This window comes from Leptodactylus fuscus, chromosome 1, assembly GCF_031893055.1.
Source record: "Leptodactylus fuscus isolate aLepFus1 chromosome 1, aLepFus1.hap2, whole genome shotgun sequence".
NCBI classification, from domain to species: Eukaryota; Metazoa; Chordata; class Amphibia; order Anura; family Leptodactylidae; genus Leptodactylus; species Leptodactylus fuscus.
In genome coordinates, this window is record NC_134265.1 from 361821673 (window position 1) to 361848753 (window position 27081).

The window sequence follows — 27081 nt, forward strand, 5'->3', positions numbered from 1 at the left end:
CGATCGTGATCGTGAAATTTTCTCAATTGCCGATTGGAATCCGATCTTTTCCGAACACGATCATTCAACCCTAATCACCAGTCATCTATAAAAGTGATGGACGAGTCAGTTCAAGTTATCTTAAATGAGGCTGCGCGGTCCTATGCCCCTAGTTTCATCAGCTCATTCCTAATAGTCAGTTCACAACTTATCATGATGGAGCTATGACCCAGTCTCAGAATGAATTGGCCTGTGATGAAACCCACTACTAAGATCAATGCAATTCCTACACTGACCTACGTATTGGTAAAGATAGGTTAGCGAGTTTTGTGTAGGACCAAACTTGTCCGCTGCTTTTATTATACTCCAAGGTCTCTTTCGACTCCATAATATAATAAGCAGATGCCCATGGTAAATCCAATCCAATAACCATAATTTCCAGTCTGGAATGGTTTCCATTATAAAACTTTGCCTTTTTTCACATGTTTAGTCATATTATCCCATACTGAGATATGCGGCTCTCTTTATAGGGCCACTTCCTATAGTCACACATGTACATAGCTCCTCCCTCACATAAATCAACTATTGAATTCAAACTTTAGTAATAAGATCTAAGATACCGGCTGGATAAGATCTAAGACACCGGCTGGCTAAGATCTAAGATACCGGCTGGCTAAGATCTAAGATACCGGCTGGCTAAGATCTAAGATACCGGCTGGATAAGAACTAAAATACCGGCTGGATATGATCTAAGATACCGGCTGGATAAGATCTAAGATACCGGCTGGATAAGATCTAAGACACCGGCTGGATAAGATCTAAGACACCGGCTGGATAAGATCTAAGACACCGGCTGGATAAGATCTAAGACACCGGCTGGATAAGATCTAAGACACCGGCTGGATAAGATCTAAGACACCGGCTGGATAAGATCTAAGACACCGGCTGGATAAGATCTAAGACACCGGCTGGATAAGATCTAAGACACCGGCTGGATAAGATCTAAGACACCGGCTGGATAAGATCTAAGACACCGGCTGGATAAGATCTAAGACACCGGCTGGATAAGATCTAAGACACCGGCTGGATAAGATCTAAGACACCGGCTGGATAAGATCTAAGACACCGGCTGGATAAGATCTAAGAGGGGCGGAGCCTGACCGTCATGGTAGATGGACTACTGAGCCTGTAGCTCCGTCTACAACAGTGCCGAAACCCGGGTTCTACCGAAGCTTACCCTCAGAGAATGGGGAAAAACGGAAGAGACAGGTCGGGGGACCCACCTGGAACCCCTATCAGCAAGCAACCACCCTCAGAAGTACATAAATTCTTCCGAAAGAAGTCACAGCAATCTCTGGCAGCAGTGCGCAAGATGGCGCCGGCCGACATGAGAGTGGGAGATGCGTTGGATGACTCCGACGCGGAGAGTATGGCAAGCCAAGACAGAGAGGATAACACTACCCTGCCAATTTCCAGGGCCTATCTCAAGAAAGCACTAGCCCAGGCTATAGCACCAGTCTTGGCCGAAATAAGTGAAATGAGAGCGGACATGAATCGAATGGATAGGAGAGTAGAGAGATTGGAAGACACCTCTACATCCCTAGCAGACCATGCTACTTCCTCCACTCAGTTTCTATCTCTCCATCACAGCCACCTGAACAGGACATACGACCTCATCGAGGATCTTGAAAACAGGAACCGCAGGCGTAACCTAAGAATTAAGGGGTTACCAGAATCCTACCTACCTGATTCCTTAAGAGATGTCGCTATGTCGGTCTTCTCCTCCATACTTGGTCCAGATAGAGCGGCTGCTATACAAATCGAAAGGATCCACAGAGCAGTACGTCCAAAGCCGAGGGAGAATGAACCCCCAAGAGATGTCATATGTGGCCTACTATCAACCATTGACACTACTGCAATACTGACATCCGCCAGGGAAAAGTGCCCAATCCTGCATGAACAACATGAAATACAAATGTTTCAGGACATTGCCCCAACAACACTAGCCAAAAGGAGGGTCCTGAGGCCCTTACTTGAAATTTTGAAAGAAAAAGGCATCCCGTATGCGTGGTTATTTCCCTTTGGCCTGACCATACTTAAACAAGGAAGAAGGCTTGTTGTACGCACCCCAGATGATCTCGAAGCGGTATGGAACGTTCTAGATGTTACTCCAATTCCCATACCATCGTGGCTGTCTATTCCAGAAGACATCACTTCTCTCCCGGAGATACCCGACTCAGCCTTAATTAGAAGACCGCCTGACAAGTCACCGAAAGCCAAGCGGTTGCTGGACAAGCAACGTCCGCGAGACCATGACTGATGCGCCAACTCCTGATCTGGAAACCCCGGCGCTCACAGGGACATTGGACATGTGAGTGTGCACATCCCCCTTTACCCACTTTATTAGCGCCATTTAACCCGTGGCACCCACCTATTTCATCCCCTTTCTAGCCGTAACCTTACGCTTTATCAGTGTCTCCCACATTGTCTCTCCCTAGTCCGGGAGACCTCCCTTCCCACCTCTCCCCTGTTTAACCATAGACCATCACACTCCGCATCTCGGACTCTAACTCGCATGTTATAACCGAATATTGGAGTGTCACAGCATACTTCGCCCTGTCCCCTTATCTTCACTATCCCTACTGCATATTTATACCAGCTGGTGCTATTAAGAAGATTTTGGGTCACCAAGGCCGCCCCTTGATGATTTTGATGAACTGAAGGTGACATGGCTTACACACGTTTCTATGTGTTGGCTCTATAGTATGTACCCTCGGGCCCTTGCCCCCGTCCGGGGCCTCGGGGTCCTGGGTGAAAGCCCTGGGTCCCGTGGCTCTGGGTGGCGGAGGGGGACTGGACCCTACAGGGATTTCAAATGCCTAATTTTTATGTACTGTTACTACTAGTTGCGGTATATCTTTACCTTCCCTCTTTCCTACTTATCTACACCACCTGTGTCCCTCATAATCCCCCCATTTGCCTTCCACCTCCTTCTCTTCCTTTTTTGTCTCCTCTAGTTCTCGTTTCTTTCTATCTCTCCCTTATTCTCTCAATACTGTCCCTGCAAGGGATTTATTTTAGGAATCCCCTCTCCATCTTTTCTCGGACTGCTCTTTATGGTCTCTGTATATCTACTAACAATAGAGTATCTCCATCTAGTGGTCAAACAAGATATGACTGAAATCTCGCGCCTGCTGAATTCATCTTGGTAATAACCAAACAAGGAAGTCCATAGTCATCTAGGTGCGAATTAGATTTGTAGATACGAACTCCTTCTTATTCCCATCTGTAATCTTTTTATCTCTACCGCCCCCCCATTTATAGCTAAAGTGTTGCGCTTATGGGACTTAGTCGTAATGCGCTGTCCATTCTCACATGTCCATGCCCTATAAACAAGCTTATTGTTTCCTCAGTGTTCCGTCAGGACACACATATTTTTGATTCTACTGCACCCACTAGTTCGCAGCCTCTTCCTTCTCCCCCTACTTGGCTCGCCCTTCATTATGCTCTACTTTTGTTCAGGTTAGCCTATTGTATAATGATTATTGTGTCGAACGATACCTGTTCATTTCTTCTGTTTAAACTCTACTACACTAATTGAAACTGTGTACTTAATCACATACTGCTTGGTACTTCGTTATATAGTTCCTGTTCCGCCTTATCACATATATTGTATACTTTAGTTCCCCACTCTTGTCTCGAACGTCCATTCAAACATATTAATTAACATCCCCCTCCTCTAGAGAGGGAACTCATTCCCTTACATTTGTTTGTCAGAGAACCCGGGTCAAGGTCGTCCCGATCAGGTTTTTTAACCCGTACCCCGATCAGGTGAACTAGCTCACTTGAACTCCGATACGCAGTCGACGTATATTAGGCTCTGTCATCGACTCCTGCAAGCAAATTATTCCCTTGCTTGAATTACATTCTTGCAACTGATACTTAGTGACCTCTCAATTAAAAGAATACTTCGCTCTAAATTCTACCCCCGCCATGTGCCCATCTGTGATATGGGAAGCTCATAAATCGGTAGTCAGAGGTATATTTATCTCACTTGCATCCAAACTTAAAAAGGACTCGCAGGCAGCACTTGACAACCTGCTAAACGAGATAGCGGTGATTGAGAGAGTCAGGAAACTAAGCCGACAACTCCCATTCCAAGATGAATTGAGGAGACTTAGAGAATCCCTTAAGGATATGCTCAACACACGCACGGCGAAGCATTATCTACATTATCAACACAAGCTTTATGCTCATGGGGACAAGGCTGGTAAACTAATGACCTCTATGATCCATAAGTGTAAATCAAAATGCTTCATCTCTAATATTAAAAATAGTGCTGGCCGTTCTTGCTCTTCCACTTCGGACATAGCCTCAGCCTTTGTAATATACTACTCGAAACTATACAACCTTACCGATCAAGGCCCCTCAACTCCCGGGGTCACTAGAGAGACCCTAATAACCACCTTTCTTGACTCAATCCCTCTCCCGACCCTGACCCCCTCAGACGCTTTCTCCCTTACAGACCCCATCTCCCACCAAGAAGTCAAAGATGCTATCTCCTCCTTCCCTGTAGGTAAAAGCCCAGGCCTGGACGGCTTACCGTTACAATATTACAAAACATTCCTATCAGAACTGACACCCCACCTTTCCCTCATGTGCAATGCTCTTCTCACTGGCTCCTCTCTCCCAAGGCAGACGCAGGAGGCCCATATCACCCTTCTCCCAAAAGAAGGCAAAGATCTAGCGGAATGTGGCAGCTATTGCCCAATCTCCCTTCTCAACCTCGACCTTAAAATATGGGCAAAAATCCTGGCTTCACGATTAAAACATCTCATCCCCACTCTTATTGACCCTGAACAGTCGGGATTCGTCACGGGGAGAGAAGGCAAGGACAATGCGCATCGTCTCCTCCATGCCATCACTTATGCCAGAAAGACCAACACCGCGCTAGCCTTGCTAGGGCTAGACGCGGAAAAAGCTTTTGATAGGGTAAATTGGGTATTCATGAAAAAAGTCCTTCAGAAGTTTAATTTCCCTCCCCAATTCATCTCTGCAATCCTCACACTGTATCACCAGCCGCACGCTCGCTTGAAAGTTAACGGCACCCTTACTTCAAGCTTTAATATTCAAAACGGCACTAGACAGGGCTGTTCGCTCTCTCCATCCCTTTTTATCTTCACCCTGGAGCCCCTACTTCAAGCAGTTAGACTGCATCCAGATATCAAGGGCCTTACAATAGGTAATGTTTCCATACACTCTGCAGCATTCGCAGATGATGTACTCTTCACACTCACTAACCCAGAGATAGGGCTTCCCAAAATACTGAACCTACTCCCCCAATACGGCCAAATATCTGGTTATAAAACCAACCTTGACAAATCTGAAGTTTTAAGTATCAACATCTCGCGCCACCGTTTAGAAAACTTGAAACTACTCTCCTCCCTCAGGTGGGCCGGGAACGCAATTAAATACCTAGATATAAAACTTACAGCAGATCCCTCCAAATTATATCAGGAAAACTTCTCTCCCCTCCTGGCAACTATAAGAACCACTCTAGATACTTACTCCTCTCTTCCATTTTCTTGGTTTGGTCGACGTAGCCTAATTCGGACCTATGCGCTACCCACGATCTTATATCGCTTACATATGCTACCCATACGCCTCCCCACCTCCTTTTTTCGCTCCATAAACACTATATTCAGAAGTTTCCTCTGGAAGTCCAAAAAACCATGTCTACCCATTAAGTTTCTCATGAAGAAGCGCTCTTCAGGAGGCATGGGCCTACCCAACATAATGGACTATTACAAAGCAGTCCAACTAAAACGATGGACAGAATTGGCGACGCCTGCAATAAATCCGATCATCCATACACTATCTCTTCATACCTTTGGTCCCCAATCCTTGGTGCACTTGTGGCTTCACATGACTCCTGGTCACAGGTCCAAGGATGTCGACCAGTTACTTCTAGGCGCATCAGAAACCTGGAGCTCCCTTAGAGACTCTCTGGCACCAGACATCTCTCCTCTAACACCTCTTGGAATCTTACCCTACTGGCACAATCAAAAAGGTGGCAAACCAATGAACTTATGGAAAAAACTATGCAACTACAGTGTCTCAGATGTACTGACAGACTCTGGGAACTTAGATCCACAAAAAATAGAAACACTCTTTGAACCAGACCCCCTCTCCTTCCTTCACCGTCTCCACATACAGAAAGTGACCCAGAAATGGTTTAGTCTTTACTCGGTCAAAACAAACTTTACCTCCTTCGAGAAATCAACTGCCGCTGCAGTTAAACTACTCCGCAAAACCTCATTTGTTCTAGCTAAATTTGTTAACCCGCCTACTATATCAACACCCTCATTTCTGACCTCTTGGGAAATTGATCTGCAAATCAAATTATAAGATGAACAAAAGTCGCAGATACTTGCACATTCACACGGTTTCTCGACATGCGTGCACCTGCAAGAAGGACACTATAAATTACTTACGAGATGGTACCACACACCCCAATGGCTGTATAGGATGAAACTCACGGATACAGATAAATGCTGGAGATGCCAGACCTCTGTGGGTTCCCTCCTACACATACAGTATGGTGGCAGTGCCCAGTCATTACTAAGTACTGGAAAGACATCCAAACAGTAATCAGAAAATGTACCTCCTCCAATTTCACTCTCACCTCAGAAATAGTGATCCTGTCCTTTCCATCTGTGGACTATAAACCCTCCAGGAAAAACCTTATTTCTTATCTGATATCAGCGGCTAACTCACTGATTCCCTGCAGGTGGTTAGAATCCTCCTCGCCCTCGAAAATTGAGTGGATTAGCAAAGCGAACCGAATCATGAGGTTCGAGGAGCTTTCTAGTTGGCATCTTCTTTCTTTCAAATTCTCTTTTTATTGAAGTAAATGAACAACATCAATAAATCAAATACAGAGGATAACAGCTGCGGAAGCAGTCATAATGAACCAAAGCAAAGTATCAGTAAGCCAAAAATAGTAAAAAGGGTGAGGGAAAGGGAGGGGGGGGGGAGGGGAGGGGGTTGTTAAAGGTCCAAAGGTACCAATAGATAATAGTGCTGTGTTGAAGTATACCATTGATAAGCAGATTACGTAGTAGCTGAGTGTGAACTGAAGGTAGATTGTCTCCTGAAAGCAAACCATGGTTGCCAAAGGTCTTTAAAAGCCTGGTGTTTTCGTAGCTCCCAGCTATATAATTCTTCTAACCTGGCTAGTTCATCTGCTTTGTGTACCCATTCTTCTATAGTAGGGGGGTCTTTCTCTAGCCAATGTAGGGGTATCAGGAGTTTTGCTGCTTGAACTAATAATGTGACTAGGTTTCTAGCTGTGGGAGCCCAAAAGTTCTCTGGTAAACCCAACAGAACAGATACTGGTGAAAGCTTAATATTGGGGGGTCCGACTTTGCGGAGGATCTCTTCTACTTGGGACCAAAATCTACGCACCTTGTTACAGTGCCAGAACATATGACCTAGGGAGCCACCTGGTGATTCACATCTCCAACATATATCGTTATTACGCAGGCCCATTCTCAGAAGATCTGATGGAGCACGATACCATCTCGTTACAATTTTATAAGAATTTTCTTGGATTCTCACACATGGAGAGAATCCATGGGATTTGGTGTGGATATTAACTATTTCTGGTTCAGTAAAAGTACGGCCTAAGTCAGACTCCCATCTAGAAATATAAGCTGGTTTTACTATTTTCCCCGAAGTCAGCAGGAATTTATATAGTAACGAGATGATACCTTTAGATATATTTGCTCTGAGCAAAAGGTTCTCAAACCAGGGTGGTGAAGCTATAGAGGAATATATAGATTTGAGTCGAAAATGAGAATTTTTCAGGTCAGAGGACTGTAGGAAGGTGTGTGTCTGTTCTAGGATTTGTGTAGGGACATGATCCCAAGCAATAATATCTTTCAGTCTCACTTGTTTGACCAGTCTCCATGCCTCTGACACCTCCCTCGCACCCGAGCGAAGAAGAAAAGGAGCAAGATCACCAGGTAATAAAGGTGGAGGGGAACCAATCAGGGGGTAGGATTCGTGAGTCTCCCTGAAGACCCTAGACAGGGCATTAGATATTAGAAAAGGAGAATCCAAAAAAGGGGTCACACCCCATAGGCCTGCGCGTTGGCAAGAGTCAAGAGAGTTTAGCTCTAATAATACATCCAAGGATTTTTGACCCTCCGAATGCAACCGAAGCCAGCGTTTAAGTAAAGCCGCCTTATAATAGTTTGCTATATCCGGCATGCCAAAACCTCCAAATTCCTTCGGGAAGACCAGCCTATCAAAAGACAATCTAGGTTTTTTACCGTTCCAAAGGAAGGAGATAAACAAAGATCTGACCCTTTTAAAATATACTTTCGGGACTGGTATAGGTAACATTTGGAACATATAAAGAAATTTGGGTAACACGAAGGTACGTAGTAGATTCTTTCTACCCATCCAGGATATACTGGGAATTGACAGGGAAGATAGGTAGGTTTTAACGGAATTAAAAAGGTGGGTGTAGTTAGCTTGGAAGAGAGCCTTTGGATCTTTTGTGAGGTATATACCCAAGTATTTCAATTTACAGGGCTGCCAAGTGAAAGGAGAACCACATTGGAGAAATCTTAACTCAGGTATAGAGAGTGAAACATTCATAGCTTCCGACTTAGAGTAGTTAATTTTGAAATTTGAGAGTGTACTAAACCGTTCAATCAGTCTTATTATATGCGGGAAGGTGTTTATAGGGTCCGAAACAAACAGAAGCAGGTCATCCGCGAAGGCAGCACTATGTGTGACTTCCCCCACCTTAAAACCCTTGATGTGTGGGTGGTCTCGAATAGCTTGAAGAAGAGTCTCCATTATCAGAATAAAGAGGGTAGGGGACAAAGGGCAACCTTGGCGGGTCCCATTTTTGATCAAAAAAGGTTCAGACAAGAGGCCATTTACCCTGACCCTAGCCCGAGGACATGAATATAGGGATGAGATTGCTGTAATAAAATCCTCGGGGATCCCAAACCTGTGTAGAGTGCGGTACATATATAGCCAGTTTATCCGATCAAACGCTTTCTCGGCGTCAGTGCCGAGGAGCACCAAAGGTAAGCGATGGTGTAAAGCGTATTGGGTCAGGTGGAGGGCTCTGCAGGAATTATGATTGCCCTCTCTTCCAGGGACGAAGCCGCACTGTTCTTGGTTAATCAATTCAGGGAGGAAAGATTGAAGGCGTGTAGACAGAATTTTTGCCCACAATTTTACATCCACATTAAGTAATGAGATGGGCCTATAGTTTCCACATTTACATGGATCTTTGCCCTCCTTAGGAAGAATCGTAATTGTTGCTTCTAAAGCTTGTGGTGGCAAGGAGCCAGTAGACCTGATTTCCTCACACCAATTGGTAAGATGTGGTAGTAAAACTAAAGCAAATTTTTTATAATAACCTACTGGGAGACCATCCGGCCCCGGGCTTTTCCCTAATGGCAGCGAGTTCAATATGCTCTGAACCTCTTGTTGCGTAATAGGGCTTGACAACAGAGCGGCTTGATCCAAGGAAAGGGAAGGCAACTTCAAATCGTTTAAAAAACTATCAATCCGGGAGACAGTCTCCGTAGAACAAGGATCGAGAGCTGGGGTGAGGTTATAGAGATTTTGAAAAAAGGTTTGAAATTGAGAGGCTATCTCTTCAGTAGAAGTTGCAGCCGGGCCCGAATCAGGGACAATTTTACTAACAAAAGATAACTCTTTTCGTTTCTTAAGGAGGTGAGACATAATTTTGTTGCCCTTATCTCCATGAGCATAATATTTAAATTTAGAGTATTGGTAATTTTTGGCATGCCGGATATTTAGGTGGTCTTTCAATTGCACACGAAGTTGTGATAATTCAGACTGGACCGAGGTAGCAAGAGAGCGTTTTTGAAGACATTCTAGAGTGTAAATCCTTGCTAATAAATTATTTAGTTGGGACATGCGTTCTCTCTTAACTCTCGCCCCTAAAGCGATCAACTCACCCCGTATAAAGGCCTTGTGGGTCTCCCAAGTAATTGACTGGGACGTATCAGAGGCTGGATTCTCATCAAAAAAATGTTTCAGGGAGGTAGTAAGTGCATCCACATGACCCTGGTTGTCCAAAAGAGTTTCATTGAGCCTCCAGGACCAACTCCTGCGGGGGAGCTCCCGGAGGGCCAGAGACATGGAGACCGGTGTGTGATCTGAAATAGTAAAAGAGCCAATGTGAACAAGAGTAACCATGTTAAGATACGGCAGCGAAATAAACAAATAGTCAAGTCTATGAGAAGAGGAGTGCATCGGGGACTGGTAGGTGAAATCCTTAGAGGAGGGATGGTGAACTCTCCAAGTGTCAATAATACCTGTCTCCTGTAACGATTTATGTAACCTAGAGAGGGCTTTTTGAGAATGTACTTTGGAGGGCGGAGAGGAGTCTAAACTAGGATTCATTGCAATGTTAAAATCCCCTCCTACTATTTTTATTCCCTCAGCAAAGTCCCGAAATTTAGCAAGCGTTTGTGAGACCCACACTGTTTGCTTCACATTGGGAGCATATACATTACAAAATGAGAAAATCTGATTACCTATTTTACCTTTCACGAAAAGGAAGCGCCCTTCTGGATCGGCACATACCACCAAGGGTTCAAAGGGGACCGTCTTAGCTATTGCAATCGACACCCCTCTGGAGGATTTAACATTACAACTATGAAACCAGTGTTTGTAACGGATGGTTGAGAGTTTTGGCACAGAGGAGGCCTTAAAGCGGGTTTCCTGCAAAAAAACAAATATCTGAGCCAAATTTCTTTAGTAAGGCCAACAATTGGGACCTTTTTTGCGGCGTATTCAAACCACAAACATTCCATGATGTCACTTTGATAGATGCCATGTAAAATCAATGTGGGTTGAGCAGAAAGAGCTATCAGGAGAGCTTATCTTAAGTAATGTTAGACTAGCACCTTTGGACCCGAAGAACATGGAATAACTATGCCAAACATATAAAAACATGATGGAAATCAAAAATGAAAACCAAGGGTAAACAATCTTGGGGGGGGGGGGGGGTATAGAGAGGAAGCGGAGGTTATGTAGGACCACGAATAGTACATGATCACCTGATCGTCAATGTCGACTGGAGAACCATATGGAACTATAAAAACAGCATAGCAAATATTACCAGGAACGGAAACGGCACATAAAGTCAAAAAGTTATAAGCATAAAAACTTATAAAGTCTCATAAAGAGCAGCCTCTAGTTGGATAGGTGAGGATCTTATATAAAAGGTAGACAAAATTGCAAATAACAGCAGAACATAAATACCAATGCAGCTCTTTTACGCAAATTTATGAATTTTCGATGTTTTCCCTTTGGACACTTTAGACCATTGCTCCAAAGAGGGCAGTTTTGGAAAGTCCAAATGTTCATCCGTGACTGATAGCCACGACGTAATACGAATGGGTTCAATCTGGAGAACGTCCCATGCTGCAGGCAAGTCGTCCGGGACTCTAATGGTACAGCGTCTGCCTTCATACTGAAATTGGATACCGAAAGGAAAGAGCCAGCGGAACAAAATCTTCTCTCTCAAATAAGTAGTGAGTGGCCTCATTAAACGTCTTTTGTACAAAGTAGAAGGAGCTAAGTCCTGAAATAAGAGGATTGGTTCTCCATCTAGAGATAAATCCTTGTGAGATCTAGCAGCCTTAAATATTGCTGCCGTATCTGTATAGCAAAGTAAAGCACAAATTACATCCCTGGGTGGGTCGCCATCTTGTGGAATGGGGCGCAGGGCTCTGTGGATGCGCTCAATGGAAATGGAGGCTGCCCAAAAGCTTAGTGAAAAGTTTCATAGCTACCTCAGGCAAGTCCTGATGTGGTATCGATTCTGGAATGCCTTTAAATCTTATATTTTTGCGCCTTCCCCTATTTTCCTGGTCTTCTATTCTTTCTAAGGCCAGATTCAATGCATTAAGTTGTTGTTTGCAGCATTGCTCAGTAGCATTGCAAAAAGAAATAATGTCCGTCTGTGTATGCTCCACAACGTCTAGGCGCTCCCCCATACGTCCAACTTCAGCCTTAATATCCCCCAGTTCTTTCATTACAGGGGAGAGGGCCTGTGCTAGGGCCTGAGAAAGCACTTTTTTCAAATAAGCACGAGAAATAGGGGAAGAATCGTGTAAATCTGATACCTCCATTCCGCCGCCAGAGCTGTCTCGGTCTGAGTCGTCTAGGCCGTCTTGGTCCTCTGCAGGAGGGAGCGTCGGCGCCATTTTGTGAATGCGCGCTGGAGAAGTTAGGGCCTTCTTACGAAGAAATTTGTCAAGATCCCCGGTACTTTTCTTGGATTTCGGGGTCTCCGGTCTGTCCCCCACCTTTTCCTTGAGCGGCTTCACCATCTCCGGACCAGGTAAGTGCGAAATAAACAGGTTTTCCAGCCGAGCCGACGGGAGCTCTGATGTTAAGCGGCCGTCTCGTTCAGCGGTCAGGCTCCGCCCCCCAGTTGGCATCTTCAACGTCATGATAAGTTTCTGAAACTGTGGTCCCCCTGGAAGAAACTTGATTTGTAACAGGGGTTCCACACCTGACATGCAATGGTGTACACCCGTAACACAACTTAACTACCTGGAGTCCCAGCAGGCTACCCTCTCCCACTCCCCCTTCCCTCCCCCCCCCCACCCCCCCATCTCGCCCTACACCACTACCCCTCTTGTTTCCCTTTCAATGTCACATCTAATACATGTTTGTGCTCTCGAGTTGTCCTCTCCTCTTTCAACCTACCCGTCCACTTATTTTCTTCACCCCACTATCCCACTTCACCTTTAATTCAAACACAACTCAATCAACTCGCTATACTACCCTTATTATGAATGTTTGGTGGAGCCCGCTTGCTAGAACAGTTGTCTAGCACCAATCTTTAGATCTACACACTACCAACCTACCCCCATTTGGCCTCCCTACTTATTATGCATTTCTCTCTGACAAACATATGAAATCTATTCCCATCCTTTGTTCTCTATAATTGTCAAGGACTTGCAAGACTACCAAGTTTATACTCAACTTAAAGGCCCACATAAACCTTTTTTCCCCCTTCCTTATTTTTGATAGGTCATTCTCCCAAGAAGCCTCTTCATGTATCATTAAGACCGACCATGTTGATAGTAGTTTATTTGTTAATGTCACTAATTATCTTTTACATGAACGCTCGTAGTAAATATATCTTATGTTCAGTTAATTGTAACATATCTCATTGTATCACTCATATATGCCATTGTTATAAGAAGTATTACATGTACTGTTCCTTCTTGTTCTTCAATAAAGCATTTGAAAACTTAAAAAAAAAAAAAAAAAAAAAAAAAAAAAAAAAGATCTAAGACACCGGCTGGATAAGATCTAAGACACCGGCTGGATAAGATCTAAGACACCGGCTGGCTAAGATCTAAGACACCGGCTGGCTAAGATCTAAGACACCGGCTGGCTAAGATCTAAGACACCGGCTGGCTAAGATCTAAGACACCGGCTGGCTAAGATCTAAGACACCGGCTGGCTAAGATCTAAGACACCGGCTGGCTAAGATCTAAGACACCGGCTGGATAAGATCTAAGACACCGGCTGGATAAGATACTAAAACACCGGCTGTATTCTTTGGGAAAAAAATTGAGAGAATGGGTAGATTTCCATTTGCAACCATTGGTTAAAGCAACACTAAGTTATTTAAAGGGACACAAAACATGTTATTTCCATTATACAAAATGTTGGTCGGAGAAAAAAGTCTGTTTGGATACTATGTGATGCTGCGGCGCTATATCCATCCATGCTACATGATGCCACATGATAACGTGATGTAATGGCGCTATATCCATGCCACATGATGTCCCTTGATGCCATGTAATGTAGTGATGCTATTTCCATCCATTCCACATTGTCACATGATAACATGTGATATAACGGTGCTATATCCACCCATGCCACATGATGTCACTTTGGAACGCTTAAGATATTATGTGATGAAACACACTGATGGCCGTGGAATTTTTATTACAATATAATTTTTTTTTTTTATGTTTGATGGAATTTATTTTTTGCAACAACAGGGAGCATCGATAAGGGTGAAATTTTCCCCCACGATAACTTCTCGACCACATATAGTCCATAATTTAGGAGGGTTAGAGATATTGTAAGCATATCTACCAGTATAATGTACTGTAATACCCCCACTGTCAGGACGCAAGCTGAGGCTCTGCACCGCCCAGAACCCGACACCTTAGGTGGCCTCGGACCTCAAAAAGTAAAATTAACTGTTTATTTCTTTTTTTTTTGGCATATTAAGTAGTGAGGGGGCCCGGGCCCCCTAAGGTGTCGGGCCCTGTGGCAGCTACTACTACCGTGGTAGTTATGCCACTGCGTTGTGACAAGAGTGGCTCAATAAAGGGTTGCCTACAAGAATACGTCTGGTAAGCGCGGATATTTTATAACAAGTACTGGAATCTTTGGTCTGTTGTTTGATATGTATTGGAATTATGGCAGATACAAGGTGTTAGGCGTTGTATGGGACATTGTCGCTTGGGCTGCTGTCTCACAGCATTTTTCTGATAAGGAGTGAGGATTGCTGGCAGTGGACTGGGACATTGATTTACTATGGGCAGGTACATGGTGGATCACTCACTCACCAGACTTTCCTGTACACAGTGGACTGTCTGGTTCTTATACTTTCAAGAACTCATACACAGCAGTGAACTGTCTCTGGGTTGTGTTCTCCAATTCTTTGTAAGGATGGCTTGTCATTTTCTAATGTATCCATGATGCTGGGTTTCTGTAAAGAGGCAGATCTGGAGACACAGCCAGTACATGCCCTGCCACGACCCTAAACACATCAAGATAATTTGCACATCATGAAAAACATAATTTTTGTACAAATGATGGCAAAATTCACACAAAAGTATAAAAAATACCCTTGTGACTGTTCATTGCGAGGTTCTGGGGCTGGTGCCTCATCATTTCCCTGTTGACAGACTCCCTTTAAGTCACCAGCTCAGACTACTGCTTAGACAGAGAAAGTCATATAATCCTCTCTGTCCTGCTAATAGTGCACACAGAAGAAGGAAAAGACACAAGACAGAAATGGATCCAGACAGATACATAAAGAGATCTTTCTTCTTCCTCCTAGTTACATCACTTCCTTACCTTGATGAAGGATTCACAGGACTCCCTGAATGCTGCTCCTTATTTTGATGAATATGGAGAGACTGTCCACTCATACAAGATAATAAACTGGTTCTATAAAGATAATGTAACTACACTAGATGTTCATGTTGGGAACTTTACACCAGAAGGACAACAGCTTCACGTGGATGACCAAGCAATAGCATGGAAACATATGGGAGAGGTAGGAGGTGAGAATTACATTTACTTTAAATATGAGAGAATTCACCAACCTGATTAAGAAATGTTAAAAAAATGTTTTACTAATGTTTCAGCACAACCTCACAGACATTTGTCTAAATTAATCACTTGATTATTGACTTTCTTTACTTAATAGTAATATAGTCAGAACATATTTACTATAGTATAACAGTCTATGATATATACATTTTATAAATCTATATACAATAGTAAACATAGTGTAGAATACTCTTAGGACTCCTAGGAACCTCTCTATAATACATAGTGTAGAACACTGTCAGGGCTCCTAGGAACCTATCTATAAAACATAGTGTAGAACACTGTCAGGACTCCTAGGAACCTATCTATAAAACATAGTGTAGAATACTCTTAGGGCTCCTAGGAACCTATCTATAAAACATAGTGTAGAATACTCTTAGGACGCCTAGGAACCTATCTATAAAACATAGTGTACAATACTCTTAGGACTCCTAGGAATCTATCTACTGTAATGGTTGGTGAGCGGAGGATACAAACTCTATTTAACCATATAAAAAAGCATTATTTATACTGGCTCCTTCTTTAGGTCTAGGGTAAGTAATGTCCTCTTTTATATTTATACCCTCAGCTAATCTATATTCTGTGTTTGATGTCGGTTCACACCCGATTTTGGGATTTATTATAATTTCAAACTTTTAGGCAATCTATGATGATCATATGGTATTGCGGTGTTCTCATATGTATATACAGTATATGTATGGTATGTTCATTTTTCCTATGCTTTGTTCTGATATTTTGTTTTAGGATTTCCCTGTACATTGTTTATGTGTCAGTGGGTGTGTTCTTGTGGCTATACCGTTGATGGTTGTTATTTTTAACCATGTGTATGCCATTTGTGCAATTAATCCACCTGGAATCCTATTAATATTATAAAGGTGAAAGTTTTGTGAGTTTGGATGTTTGTGGGTTTGTGTGTTTGGATGTTTGTTCCTCAATCACGCAAAACCCGCTCCACCGATTTGGCTGAAATTTTCCACAAACATAGTCACTACACTCGATTGCGCAATAGGTTACTTTTCGTCACAATAGCGCACATACGTTTTTCCCAGGACCCCCACAAAACCCAAACTCGCATCACTATTTCTGCAATCTCACACACTTTGGACCATAGCAAACCACAAAATTCATATTACCCCCTACAGCAGAGGTCAGCAACCCCTGGCACACATGCCAAGAGTGGCACTCCTGCCATATTTCACTGGCACACCAGCAGCACAGGACCTGCAAGAGTTAAATGAAGTCCCTTAAGTGCTCTGCTAGAGCTCAAGCATAAGGACACTCCCCTTTGAGAGGGGCGCAGGAAACCCAGGGGGTGGAGCTTAATCGCTCAGGTCTGTGCCTGCTATAGTGGTCTGCATCCTGCCATTATTCCCTGAGGAGGAGAGGAAGCTGCTAGCAAAGTGAAACTGAAAAACACACAGGTACATAGGATTACTGTTCTCATTAATGTCAGGCATTTGGGGTTATTAGTTTAGTCTTAGTAACTCCATGTGCCTCACATTAATAGGAATAAACCCCATCATGTCCCTCATATTAACCCCTGTGTGCCTCACATTAATAGGAATAACCCCCATCATGTCCCGCATATTAACCCCTGTGTGCCTCACATTAATAGGAATAAACCCCATCATGTCCCTCATATTAACCCCTGTGTGCCTCATATTAATAGGAATAAACCCCATCATGTCCCTCACATTAATAGGAATAAACCCCATCATGTCCCTCATATTAACCCCTGTGTGCCTCACATTAATAGGAATAACCCCCATCATGTCCCTCACATTAATAGGAATAAACCCCATCATGTCCCTCATATTAACCCCTGTGTGCCTCACATTAATAGGAATAACCCCCCATCATGTCCCTCATATTAACCCCTGTGTGCCTCACATTAATAGGAATAAACCCAATCATGTCCCTCATATTAACCCCTGTGTGCCTCATATTAATAGGAATAAACCCCATCATGTCCCTCACATTAATAGGAATAAACCCCATCATGTCCCTCATATTAACCCCTGTGTGCCTCACATTAATAGGAATAACCCCCCATCATGTCCCTCATATTAACCCCTGTGTGCCTCATATTAATAGGAATAAACCCCATCATGTCCCTCATATTAACCCCTGTAGGCCCCATATAAGGGTTACTAATATGTGAGACATATGGAGGTACTAATAAAAAACCTCAATAATGAAGATACTTAATTATTACCTCCAAGTCTTTCACATATCAGTAACTCATACACAAGGGTTAATGTGAGGGACATGATGGGGTTAATTGCTATTACTAAGAGGCGCATGGAGTTACTAAACTGTCATGCACAGGGCCAGACTTTATGTGGCTGCTCGAGAGTATCCTGTGCCCAAAACTTACACGTACTGGCGCAAAATAACAAATCATACAATGTCGTATATTGAAGTATATTAACCTGAAATACCTCTGTCCCAAAGACACTATGTACAGTTTATACCAACACCATATAGCAGCTGAAATACAAATTACATTCAGCACAAAAGTCTCATGTGCTCTCAGAATTACAGCAAAAACAAGATACACAGTTACATTTCATATCCCATCCCTTATACACAGTACGAAAACCTTACCCGCGCCTGTATATACCCACTGCTACAATCACCGCAGACAAAGTCGCGGGTACCAGCTAGTGCAATTATAAATACCCTAGTGTGGTGATACATTTGTATACTGCCATGAGTAAGGGTCAGATGTCCCGAAACGCGTAGGCTTGTCTATCTCCGCTGCCACGCGCACATGCACGTATGGGATTATTGCAGTAAGTTTTTCTTACATGCTCTTTTTTTTCTGTATCTGGTGTTTATCTTTACTGTCGATTGTTTTTTTTCTCATTAATAAGAGTTAAGTTTTATTTTAAGACCCAATTGTGCTGTAATTTTATTTATATTTTTTCGGTCTATTTAACCATACACTTGCTTTTAAGCATTTTTGCATGTAGAACACTCCTAATTATCCTTTTTTGGGATATAATGTGCTTGACTGTCATTTTTTAGATACCTGTAGAGGTTATATTGTAAAAAGCAATATATTTGACTTACAATTAGACTCTTTTAATGACATGTATGTGCTACAGGCTTGTTGTTATTGGGCAGACCACAGTGACTTGATATGAGACTTACTGGGCCTCCTGGAGGGCAGAAGGGGAAGTGTAGGCAACCAAGAGCAGGAATGAGAATCAGTAAGTAAGGCATCGGGCCCACGGCAAGTGTGTTTGTTGGGTGAAGCCACCAGAGTCTTTTTATCTTGTGGGCCCAAGGTACATCAGTCCAACCTTGCACCAATATGTTTCTTGTCTTCTGCACAGTATGTTACAAAGACATCTTTGACCTTTTGCTTCTGTAGCCATCTCTGGATTTTATAGCAACACAAACAAATTCAGACCATGAGAAGGTGAAAAAAAAACCAAACTCAACTTTACCTCATCTCACCTGAGTATCTTTGTGGCATCCTCTTCAGGGCTCTTTTGGCCTCTGTCTGATGTCATGCACCCCGAGGTCACTACTGAGTTTGTAATGTAATGAATATGTGAAACTTATCTCATGAGGTTCTCCCATCTTTAGTAATCACAGGAAAAGCCAACTGTGAGAAATAGAGGGGGGGGGGGGGGGAGAGAGTCAGATCAGTGCCGGTTTAGGTGCCAATCTTATTCCTCTGGCAATTGCTGCATTTATGTTTTAGGGGGAATGATCATGCTCAGTATGGGCAAAATGGGACTTAGCCTCTGAGCGGCACCAAAAGGTTCGAGCATGCTCAGTGGGCCGAAAGCTGGACTTAGACTCCAGACACCTCACTGCACAACACCGAGGACGAGGGTTGGATTGGCCTGCAGGTGGAGCTATGCACTGGACGAGAAGCCTGCGGGACCTAATCCTAACAGCTGTCCACCAAAATACCCAAGTCTTTTTCATTGGCAGTCTTACTCATTAATGTGTGGAAAATGAAGATCATTGAAAAGTTTTATTACAAGTTGTTCTCCTTTCTTTAGGTCCCGGTGTCTCGCTGCTCAAAGCCTTGTTTACCTGGAAGTAGGAAAAAACCTAGAGAAACAATTCACACCTGCTGCTATGACTGTGTCCCGTGTTCAGAAGGAGAGATCTCCAATATAACAGGTACATGATACTTAGGTCATGATGATAATATCATTTTCAGTGATAACATGGGGTGGGGTGTGATGGAGTATTAGGAGCAGTCACCCAGGGATGGCAGACAGATATGCTGTAACAACTTAAGCAAACTATATGCAGGAATAGTGTTGTGTAAAACTTACAAGATTTGTCTCTTGAATATTTGCAATGGGGAGGTGAATCAGACTGTTGTTGTGTGTACCTACCTGTGATCTGCGACATAGTATACATAGTCCATTAGGAGGTAAGCTAAACTTTACTATACAGTTAGGACCAGAAAATATGGCCCTCTTTGAGTTTGCCATAAAGCGAAGACTGTATGAGAGTAAATACAGACGCTTTACCACAAGAGGTAAACCATTCATCAGTAGGGTTGAGCCGATCTTGACTTTTCAGGATCGATTTTGAAATCCGATTTCCGATCATTTTACATTCGAACCCGATCTCGATCCCAATTCCGATCCCAATGCAAGTCAATGGGATTTTTTTTTACTAATCGGAGATCGGATTTTAAAAACAATCCTATTCACTATACAGCATGGAATCTAACAATTGAACACTTTAATTGTTAGAATCCACGCTGTGTAGAGATTTTTTTAAAACTCCTCTGGCTACTTAGTCCCCCCTGGTGTCCACTTACCTGCAGAGATGGCTGGTTCGGTGCCAGGTGTTCTCGTTCTTCTTCGCCTCGCTGCCCCCGCCTCCCAGGTTAGGAGAGTGTGGGCGGGTACTGGGAGGGGAGACGCCACGTCTCCCTGCCCTGTACCCATCCACACTCTCCTAAGCTACAATCCCTGCCTTCTTAATAGCTCTTTAAACACTAACCTGGGAGGCAGGGGCAGCGAGGCGAAGAAGAACTAGAACACTGGGCATCAGACCAGCCATCTCTGCAGGTAAGTAGCTACTAGAGATGTTAGCTAGTCTCTAAAGATGAGCGAGTACCTTTTGGATCAGCCGATCCGAACAGCACGCTCCATAGAAATGAATGGATGCACCTGGTACTTTTGCTTTGACGGCGGCCGGCCGCTTAACCCCCCGCGTGCCAGCTATGTCCATTCATTTCTATGCGAGCATGCTGTTCGGATCGGCTGATCCGAACAGTACTCGCTCATCTCTACTAGTCTCCCATTAAAATGAAAGGACGCAGCCAGTGCGCAGGGGGTTAAGGCTGTGTGCCAGCTGCTTCCATTCATTCCTATTGAACCGCAGCGAGCCTTCACACTGAGTATACACTCCACTCAGAATGAGCGGCGCGTACACTCAGTGTGAAGGCTAACTTTGTGGGAAATAATCACCGATTTCGATCCCACCTAAAAATATCGTGTTCGGAATTCCGATCGCGATCGTGAAATTTTCTCGATCGCCGATTGGAATCCCATCTTTTCCGAACACAATCGCTCAACCCTATTCATCAGCCACTTTAGATTTTGCCAGTAATATCTAAAGAAGCCAGCCCAGTTCTAGAACATCATTCTGTGACAGATGTAACTAAGATTGACCTGTACTAGAATGATGGGAAGAAGAAAATATGGAGAAGACTTGACACACCACATTCTCTGTACAACACAGTGTGATGGTATGGGCAGGCACGGCTTCAATGTCGCTTGGTCACTAGTGTTTATTGAGGATGTGACAGGAGATAGAAGCAGTCAGATGAACTCTGAAGATTTAGTCAAATAGCAATGTAAATTGGATGGTGCACAGTACAGATGGACAATGATCCAAAACATGCTCCAAAAGCAACCTGGGAGGATTTTAAGGCAAAGAAGTAAAATATCCTGCAATGGCTGAGTCAATCCCCAGATTTCACACTGATCGAGCATGCCTTTCAATTGGTTAAGACAAACTTGAGGCAAAAAGACCCACGAGCTTCAGACCAGCACTGACAATATTATGTTGTTGTATTTTTCAGACAGTGATAATTGTATGAAATGTCCGAGTGATGAATGGCCGAATGAGAAGAGAGACCGATGTCAGCCCAAAATCCTAGAATTCATCTCCTATCAGAATGACACAATTGCTTCTGTTTTTTCGTTCCTCTCAGTTTTTGGTTGTCTTGTCACTACTTTGATATTTGGAATATTTATTATTTATTGGGACACCCCCATTGTTAAAGCCAATAACCGGAACCTGAGTTATCTCCTCCTGGTCTCCATCATCCTCAGCTTCCTCTCTGTCTTCTTGTTTCTTGGCCGCCCAGACAATATAACTTGTAGACTACGTGAGACCACTTTTGGAACCCTCTTCTCTATCGCCGTCTCTTCGCTCCTCGCCAAGACCATCATGGTCTGTGTAGCTTTTAAATCCACCAAACCTGGAAGCTCCTGGAGGAAATATCTGGGTGTGAGACTGCCCTATACCATAGTGTTGTTGGGTTCATCTATACAAGCTGTTATCTGTGTCCTCTGGTTGTCAATGTCTCCTCCCTTCCAGGACCTGGACACTCAGTCTTATCAGGGAAAGATCATCATTCGTTGTAATGAAGGGTCTGTTATTGGCTTCTATTCTGTATTGGGATATTTGGGGCTCCTGGCCGCTGTCAGCTTTCTTCTGGCTTTCATGGTGAGGACATTACCGGACAGTTTTAATGAGGCCAAGTACATCACCTTCAGCATGCTGCTGTTCTGTAGTGTCTGGATGGCCATGATCCCGGCCTTTCTGAGCACCAGAGGGAAATACATGGTGGCCGTGGAGATATTTGCTGTTCTGGCCTCCAGCGCTGGACTCTTAGCTTGTGTGTTTTTCCCCAAATGTTATATCATTCTGTTCAGATCTGAGATGAACACAAAAACTGCTCTGCTTAATAGGAATATTAATTAAAATCTTCAAAATTCTAATGTTTGTTGTTAATTTTTAATGTAATGTTGCCAAACAGATAAATACCTGGAAAAAATATGTAGAAATATATACCAAGAAAATATTTAGATGTGAATATATATACTCAAAAATAAAAGTCTGAATAGTTTATTTTTGTTAATTACCAAAATTAATTAAATGGACAAAAAGAAATCTAAATTTGATCAATATTTGCCTCTCGCTTCATGGATGGTAGTTGTATTACCTACTTGTCAGCATAATAATTCCTCAAGACTTGCAGCATATTCCTGCTCTTTCCAGGGTCATGTACTAAGTACCCAAGGACTAATGCTCTCTCCTATCACAGGTTAGAGGATCCTGGCCCTGGATCCAGGCCCCCCTGCAGTCCTGTCAGATAATCCTCGGTGTCCCCAGATAATGATTACAAGCACAAACTCTTTGGTAATATCTTCATTTATTTTGCTTGCAATGAAAAAACACAAAAGAGAATGAAAAAAAAGTCACATCATTGATCATTTTACACAAAACTCCAGAACTGGTGCGGACAGAAGTATTGGCGCCCTCAGCCTAATACTTGGCAGCACAACCCTTAGACACAATAACTGCGCACAACTGCTTCCGCTAACCAGCAATGAGTTTCTTACAAGGCTCTGCTGGAATCTTAGACCCTTCTTCTTTGGCAAACTGCTCGCGGTCCCCCCTGAGATGTGAAGGGGGCCTTCTCCAAACTGCCACCAAGAGATCTCTCCCCCTCCCCCACAGGTGTTCTATGGGATTCAGGGCTGGACTCATTGCTGCCACTTTACAAGTCTCCAGGGCTTTCTCTCACCACCATTTTCTAGTGCTGACCTGAAGTGTGTTTTGGGTCATTGTCCTGCTGGAAGAGCCCTGACCTCTGAGGAAGACCCCGCTTTCTCACACTGGGCCCTACATGATGCTGCACAATGTGTTGGCGCCTTCCCCACTTGTCTCTCCTACACTCTCATACAGCATGGGTGAGTAACTTTGGATGTGCAACTTTTTTCAGTGCATATATTGCCAATACAAACTATGTGAGTCTATCCATTTAATCTCCCTGGTGTTTTATAGCAATTTAATATATGGGATACAATTCTTAGGTGTGTATATAGCCACATTACTATATGGCTGGCTTCTGAAATTTCAGTGATGTGAGTGTATACAATAGTAGCACTTTCTTTGCCTTTATAATAATTCCTATATTTCACTATTCACACCATACTCTTGCTAGCACAGTTTTTGCACGTTGGGTCCAATTCATGGAGATTTAAATTACCACCTGGTTCACATATAGATCTACATTGCCACCATCTGGCAGTACAGAGGTACCGTGTCCCACCATCAGGGGCACAGGAATTGCAGTTTTAACTGCAGAGACATCGCTTCCCATAAACAATATCCTCCTGATGAGAGGGGAAACCAGGGACCTCTAAAGCAAATGGGGAGGAGCTGGTAACTTAGTATAGCAGAGAAATTGGAGACTAAATAACCCTGGGGCCGTGCTGCATCTGGGCTCCTATGAGGCTGTAGGGTAGACAATTGACGAACACTACACAGGGAGAGATGAAACTACGGCTTGTGGCTAGGCTGCAGTGCTAGGAAGTGCTCCAGACCTTATTATTGGTATACTGTGGATGCAATGCTAAATACAGGCTCCACAATCTAGAAATACCTAGCAGCACATCACTGCAAAACGTTGTGATGAATGGAGCTATTTAAGGTCTGGCTGGGACCTGTTGTGCCACAGCCAGCCTTGCATATGTAGTAAATAGACCACAGAGCTTTCATTCACCTGGTGGGAGATGTTGATTGCTACCTGATCAACTGGGTCTCTGGTCTCTGCATTTGTTAGTACCCAGATATCAAGGGGTAAACTGTGCGGTTCTCAACAAACTATCTGAGAGCTACATATGGGAAAAAAGTTATTTTGTAGATGACTGTATAGGGAAGGCAATAAAAATATTAATTGTTGCCTGATAATAGTGAAGTCATACTGCAATTGTGTTATCATTTTATTTAGGCCAATTTTAAACAAATATTAGTAAAAGTTATGTTTTAGTATTTACTCCTACAGTGATCTACATTGCCACCTTGTGGCGCTTTGTATGTAGTACATTCCCATTACATTGTGTTTTGGTGAGTTACATGTGGGTTTATTTTGTATACTCTGCTTTTCCATTTGTGAAATAATTTCTGTACATTCAATATACTCTTTATGCCAATCCTGGCCCATCGGGATAGTGTGTTTTTCCTGTATTTGTTTGTCTGTTTTTTAACATTAATGTAATAAAAATTTATTTTATATTTTAGTACATTTTGAGTGGTATGCTTATCTCAAAAGCTAGTTTCCAGTTTTTTTGTGCATTCATTGTTTGGATGTTAGTCGAGGTTCTTTATCCGCCATCCGCACAATCTTGCGGTGAAATCTCTGGTCAATGTTTCTTTTGCGTCCACATCTAGGGAGGTTAGCCACAGTGCCATGGGCTTTACACTTCTTACTGACACTGCGCACGGTAGACACAGGAACATTCAGGTCTTTGGTGATGGACTTGTAGCCTTGAGATTGCTCAGGCTTCCTCACAATTTTGCTTCTCAAGTCCTCAGACAGTTCTTTGGTCTTCTTTCTTTTCTCCATGCTCAATGTGGTCACACAAGGACACAGGACAGAGGTGGAGTCAACTTTAATCCATTTCAACTGGCTGCAAGTGTGATTTAGTTATTGCCACCACCTGTTAGGTGCCTCAGGTAAGTAACAGGTGCTGGTAATTACACAAATTAGAGAAGCATCACATGATTTTTCAAACAGTGCCAATACTTTTGTCCACCCCCTTTTTATGTTTGCTGTGGAATTATATCCAATTTGGCTTTTTGGCAATTCTTTTTGTGGTTTTCCATTGAAGACAAATTAAATAAAGATAATACCAAAGAATTTGCAATTGTAATCATTTTCTGGAAGAACACGAGTATTATCTGACAGAATTGCAGGGGTGCCAATACTTTTGGCCAACACTGTATGTGCCTGTATTCTTTCTGCAGGATATATTTGTACCTATATTCTATCTGCAGGTTCAATATGTGTAACCCCCTCACAGGAGTTACTAATGGTTATTTGGCCATAGAAGTGCCTTACATGTTATGATGGATTGTATATGTTGCCATGTTTATTCTGTATTCATTTGTGTAATGTTGTTAAGCTATTGTTCTCTGGTTTCACTTGTCCTAGTGAGCTGTGGTCTCCATAGTAACACACACTATAGTGGGCGGATCTATAGCTGGAACAGGAAATAGTCATAGCAGGGAGAGGAAGTAGTATTCTGTAAGCAGCCAGGGAAGGAGAAGCAAGGAGAAGTGTGGCAGTGGCCATCTTGTGTGTCAGACACTGTGTGCTGTGAGGATTGCCACAGCAGCAGCAGGGCAGAGAAGCTGTGACAGAGCCCTGCATCACCATCAGTAAGAGGACAGGCTTATATCAGGCGAAGCAGAGCTATAACCCTGGCAGCCTGCACCGACCTCTACAAGGTAACTGAACTCCTACAGGCAACCAGAAGTTGGACCTGCAGGCATCTTAGACTCTCTGCTAATACATGGGACGGTGTCAGCCAGCTACAAGCCCCTGTGCCACAGCTCACTGCTACAGGACAAGTGACCAGCAGATGCCTGTTACAATAAAGCAGTGAGCACTTCTACTGATCCTGGCCTGGACATTGCCTTCCTTACAGCTAAGCCCTGGGCACAAGCTCCTTGTTGGAGGGAGCACTGGCACCCACATCACCATCTACAGCCCAGGGACCAGTGGGTGTCTCAGTACTCCAACTGACGTCACATCTAACTGACTCTGCCTATTACCCTGTGCACCTCTCCTGGGAGTTCTGGTGTCTATAAGGTCACCGTGACAGTCCAGCCTCCTGCACGGTTCTCCTGGGGTGGACGCATATGTACATGTAATCTATCTATAGGGTATATACACTCACTGGCCACTTTATTAGGTACACCATGCTAGTAACAGGTTGGACCCCCTTTTGCCTTCAGAACTGCCTCAATTCTTCGTGGCATAGATACAACAAGGTGCTGGAAGCTTTCCTCAGAGATTTTGGTCCATATTGACATGATGGCATCACACAGTTGCCGTAGATTTGTCGGCTGCACATCCATGATGCGAATCTCCCGTTCCACCACATCCCAAAGATGCTCCTCTATTGGATTGAGATCTGGTGACTGTGGAGGCCATTGGAGTACAGTGAACTCATTGTCATGTTCAAGAAACCAGTCTGAGGTGATTCCAGCTTTATGACATGGCATTGCATTATCCTGCTGAAAGTAGCCATCAGATGTTGGGTACATTGTGGTCATAAAGGGATGGACATGGTCAGCAACAATACTCAGGTAGGCTTTGGCGTTGCAACGATGCTCAATTGGTACCAAGGGCCCAAAGAGTGCCAAGAAAATATTCCCCACACCATGACACCACCACCACCAGCCTGAACCGTTACCGATACAAGGCAGGATGGATCCATGCTTTCATGTTGTTGACGCCAAATTCTGACCCTACCATCCGAATGTCGCAGCAGAAATCGAGACTCATCAGACCAGGCAACGTTTTTCCAATCTTCAATTGTCCAATTTCGATGAGCTTGTGCAAATTGTAGCCTCAGTTTCCTGTTCTTA

The 27081-nt window shown here is 43.5% G+C and overlaps 1 protein-coding gene across 1 annotated transcript; it reads left to right on the forward strand.

The window, feature by feature from the left end:
* The first annotated feature begins 15166 nt into the window (after positions 1-15166).
* LOC142186351 (vomeronasal type-2 receptor 26-like) lies at positions 15167-22401 on the forward strand. The gene is made up of 3 exons (XM_075261221.1): positions 15167-15364; positions 19443-19566; positions 21494-22401. The coding sequence occupies exons 1-3, from the start codon at positions 15167-15169 to the stop codon at positions 22399-22401; spliced, it is 1230 nt and encodes a 409-aa protein (XP_075117322.1).
* The last annotated feature ends 4680 nt before the right edge of the window (positions 22402-27081 follow it).

Excerpts from the sequence above, each read along its gene's own strand:
- LOC142186351 (XM_075261221.1), top strand. The coding sequence starts at position 15,167 with ATGAAGGATTCACAGGACTCCCTGAATGCTGCTCCTTATTTTGATGAA. Across the intron at positions 15,365-19,442 it reads CATGGAAACATATGGGAGAG|GTCCCGGTGTCTCGCTGCTC; the intron begins GTAGGAGGTGAG and ends TCCTTTCTTTAG. Across the intron at positions 19,567-21,493 it reads AGAGATCTCCAATATAACAG|ACAGTGATAATTGTATGAAA; the intron begins GTACATGATACT and ends TGTATTTTTCAG.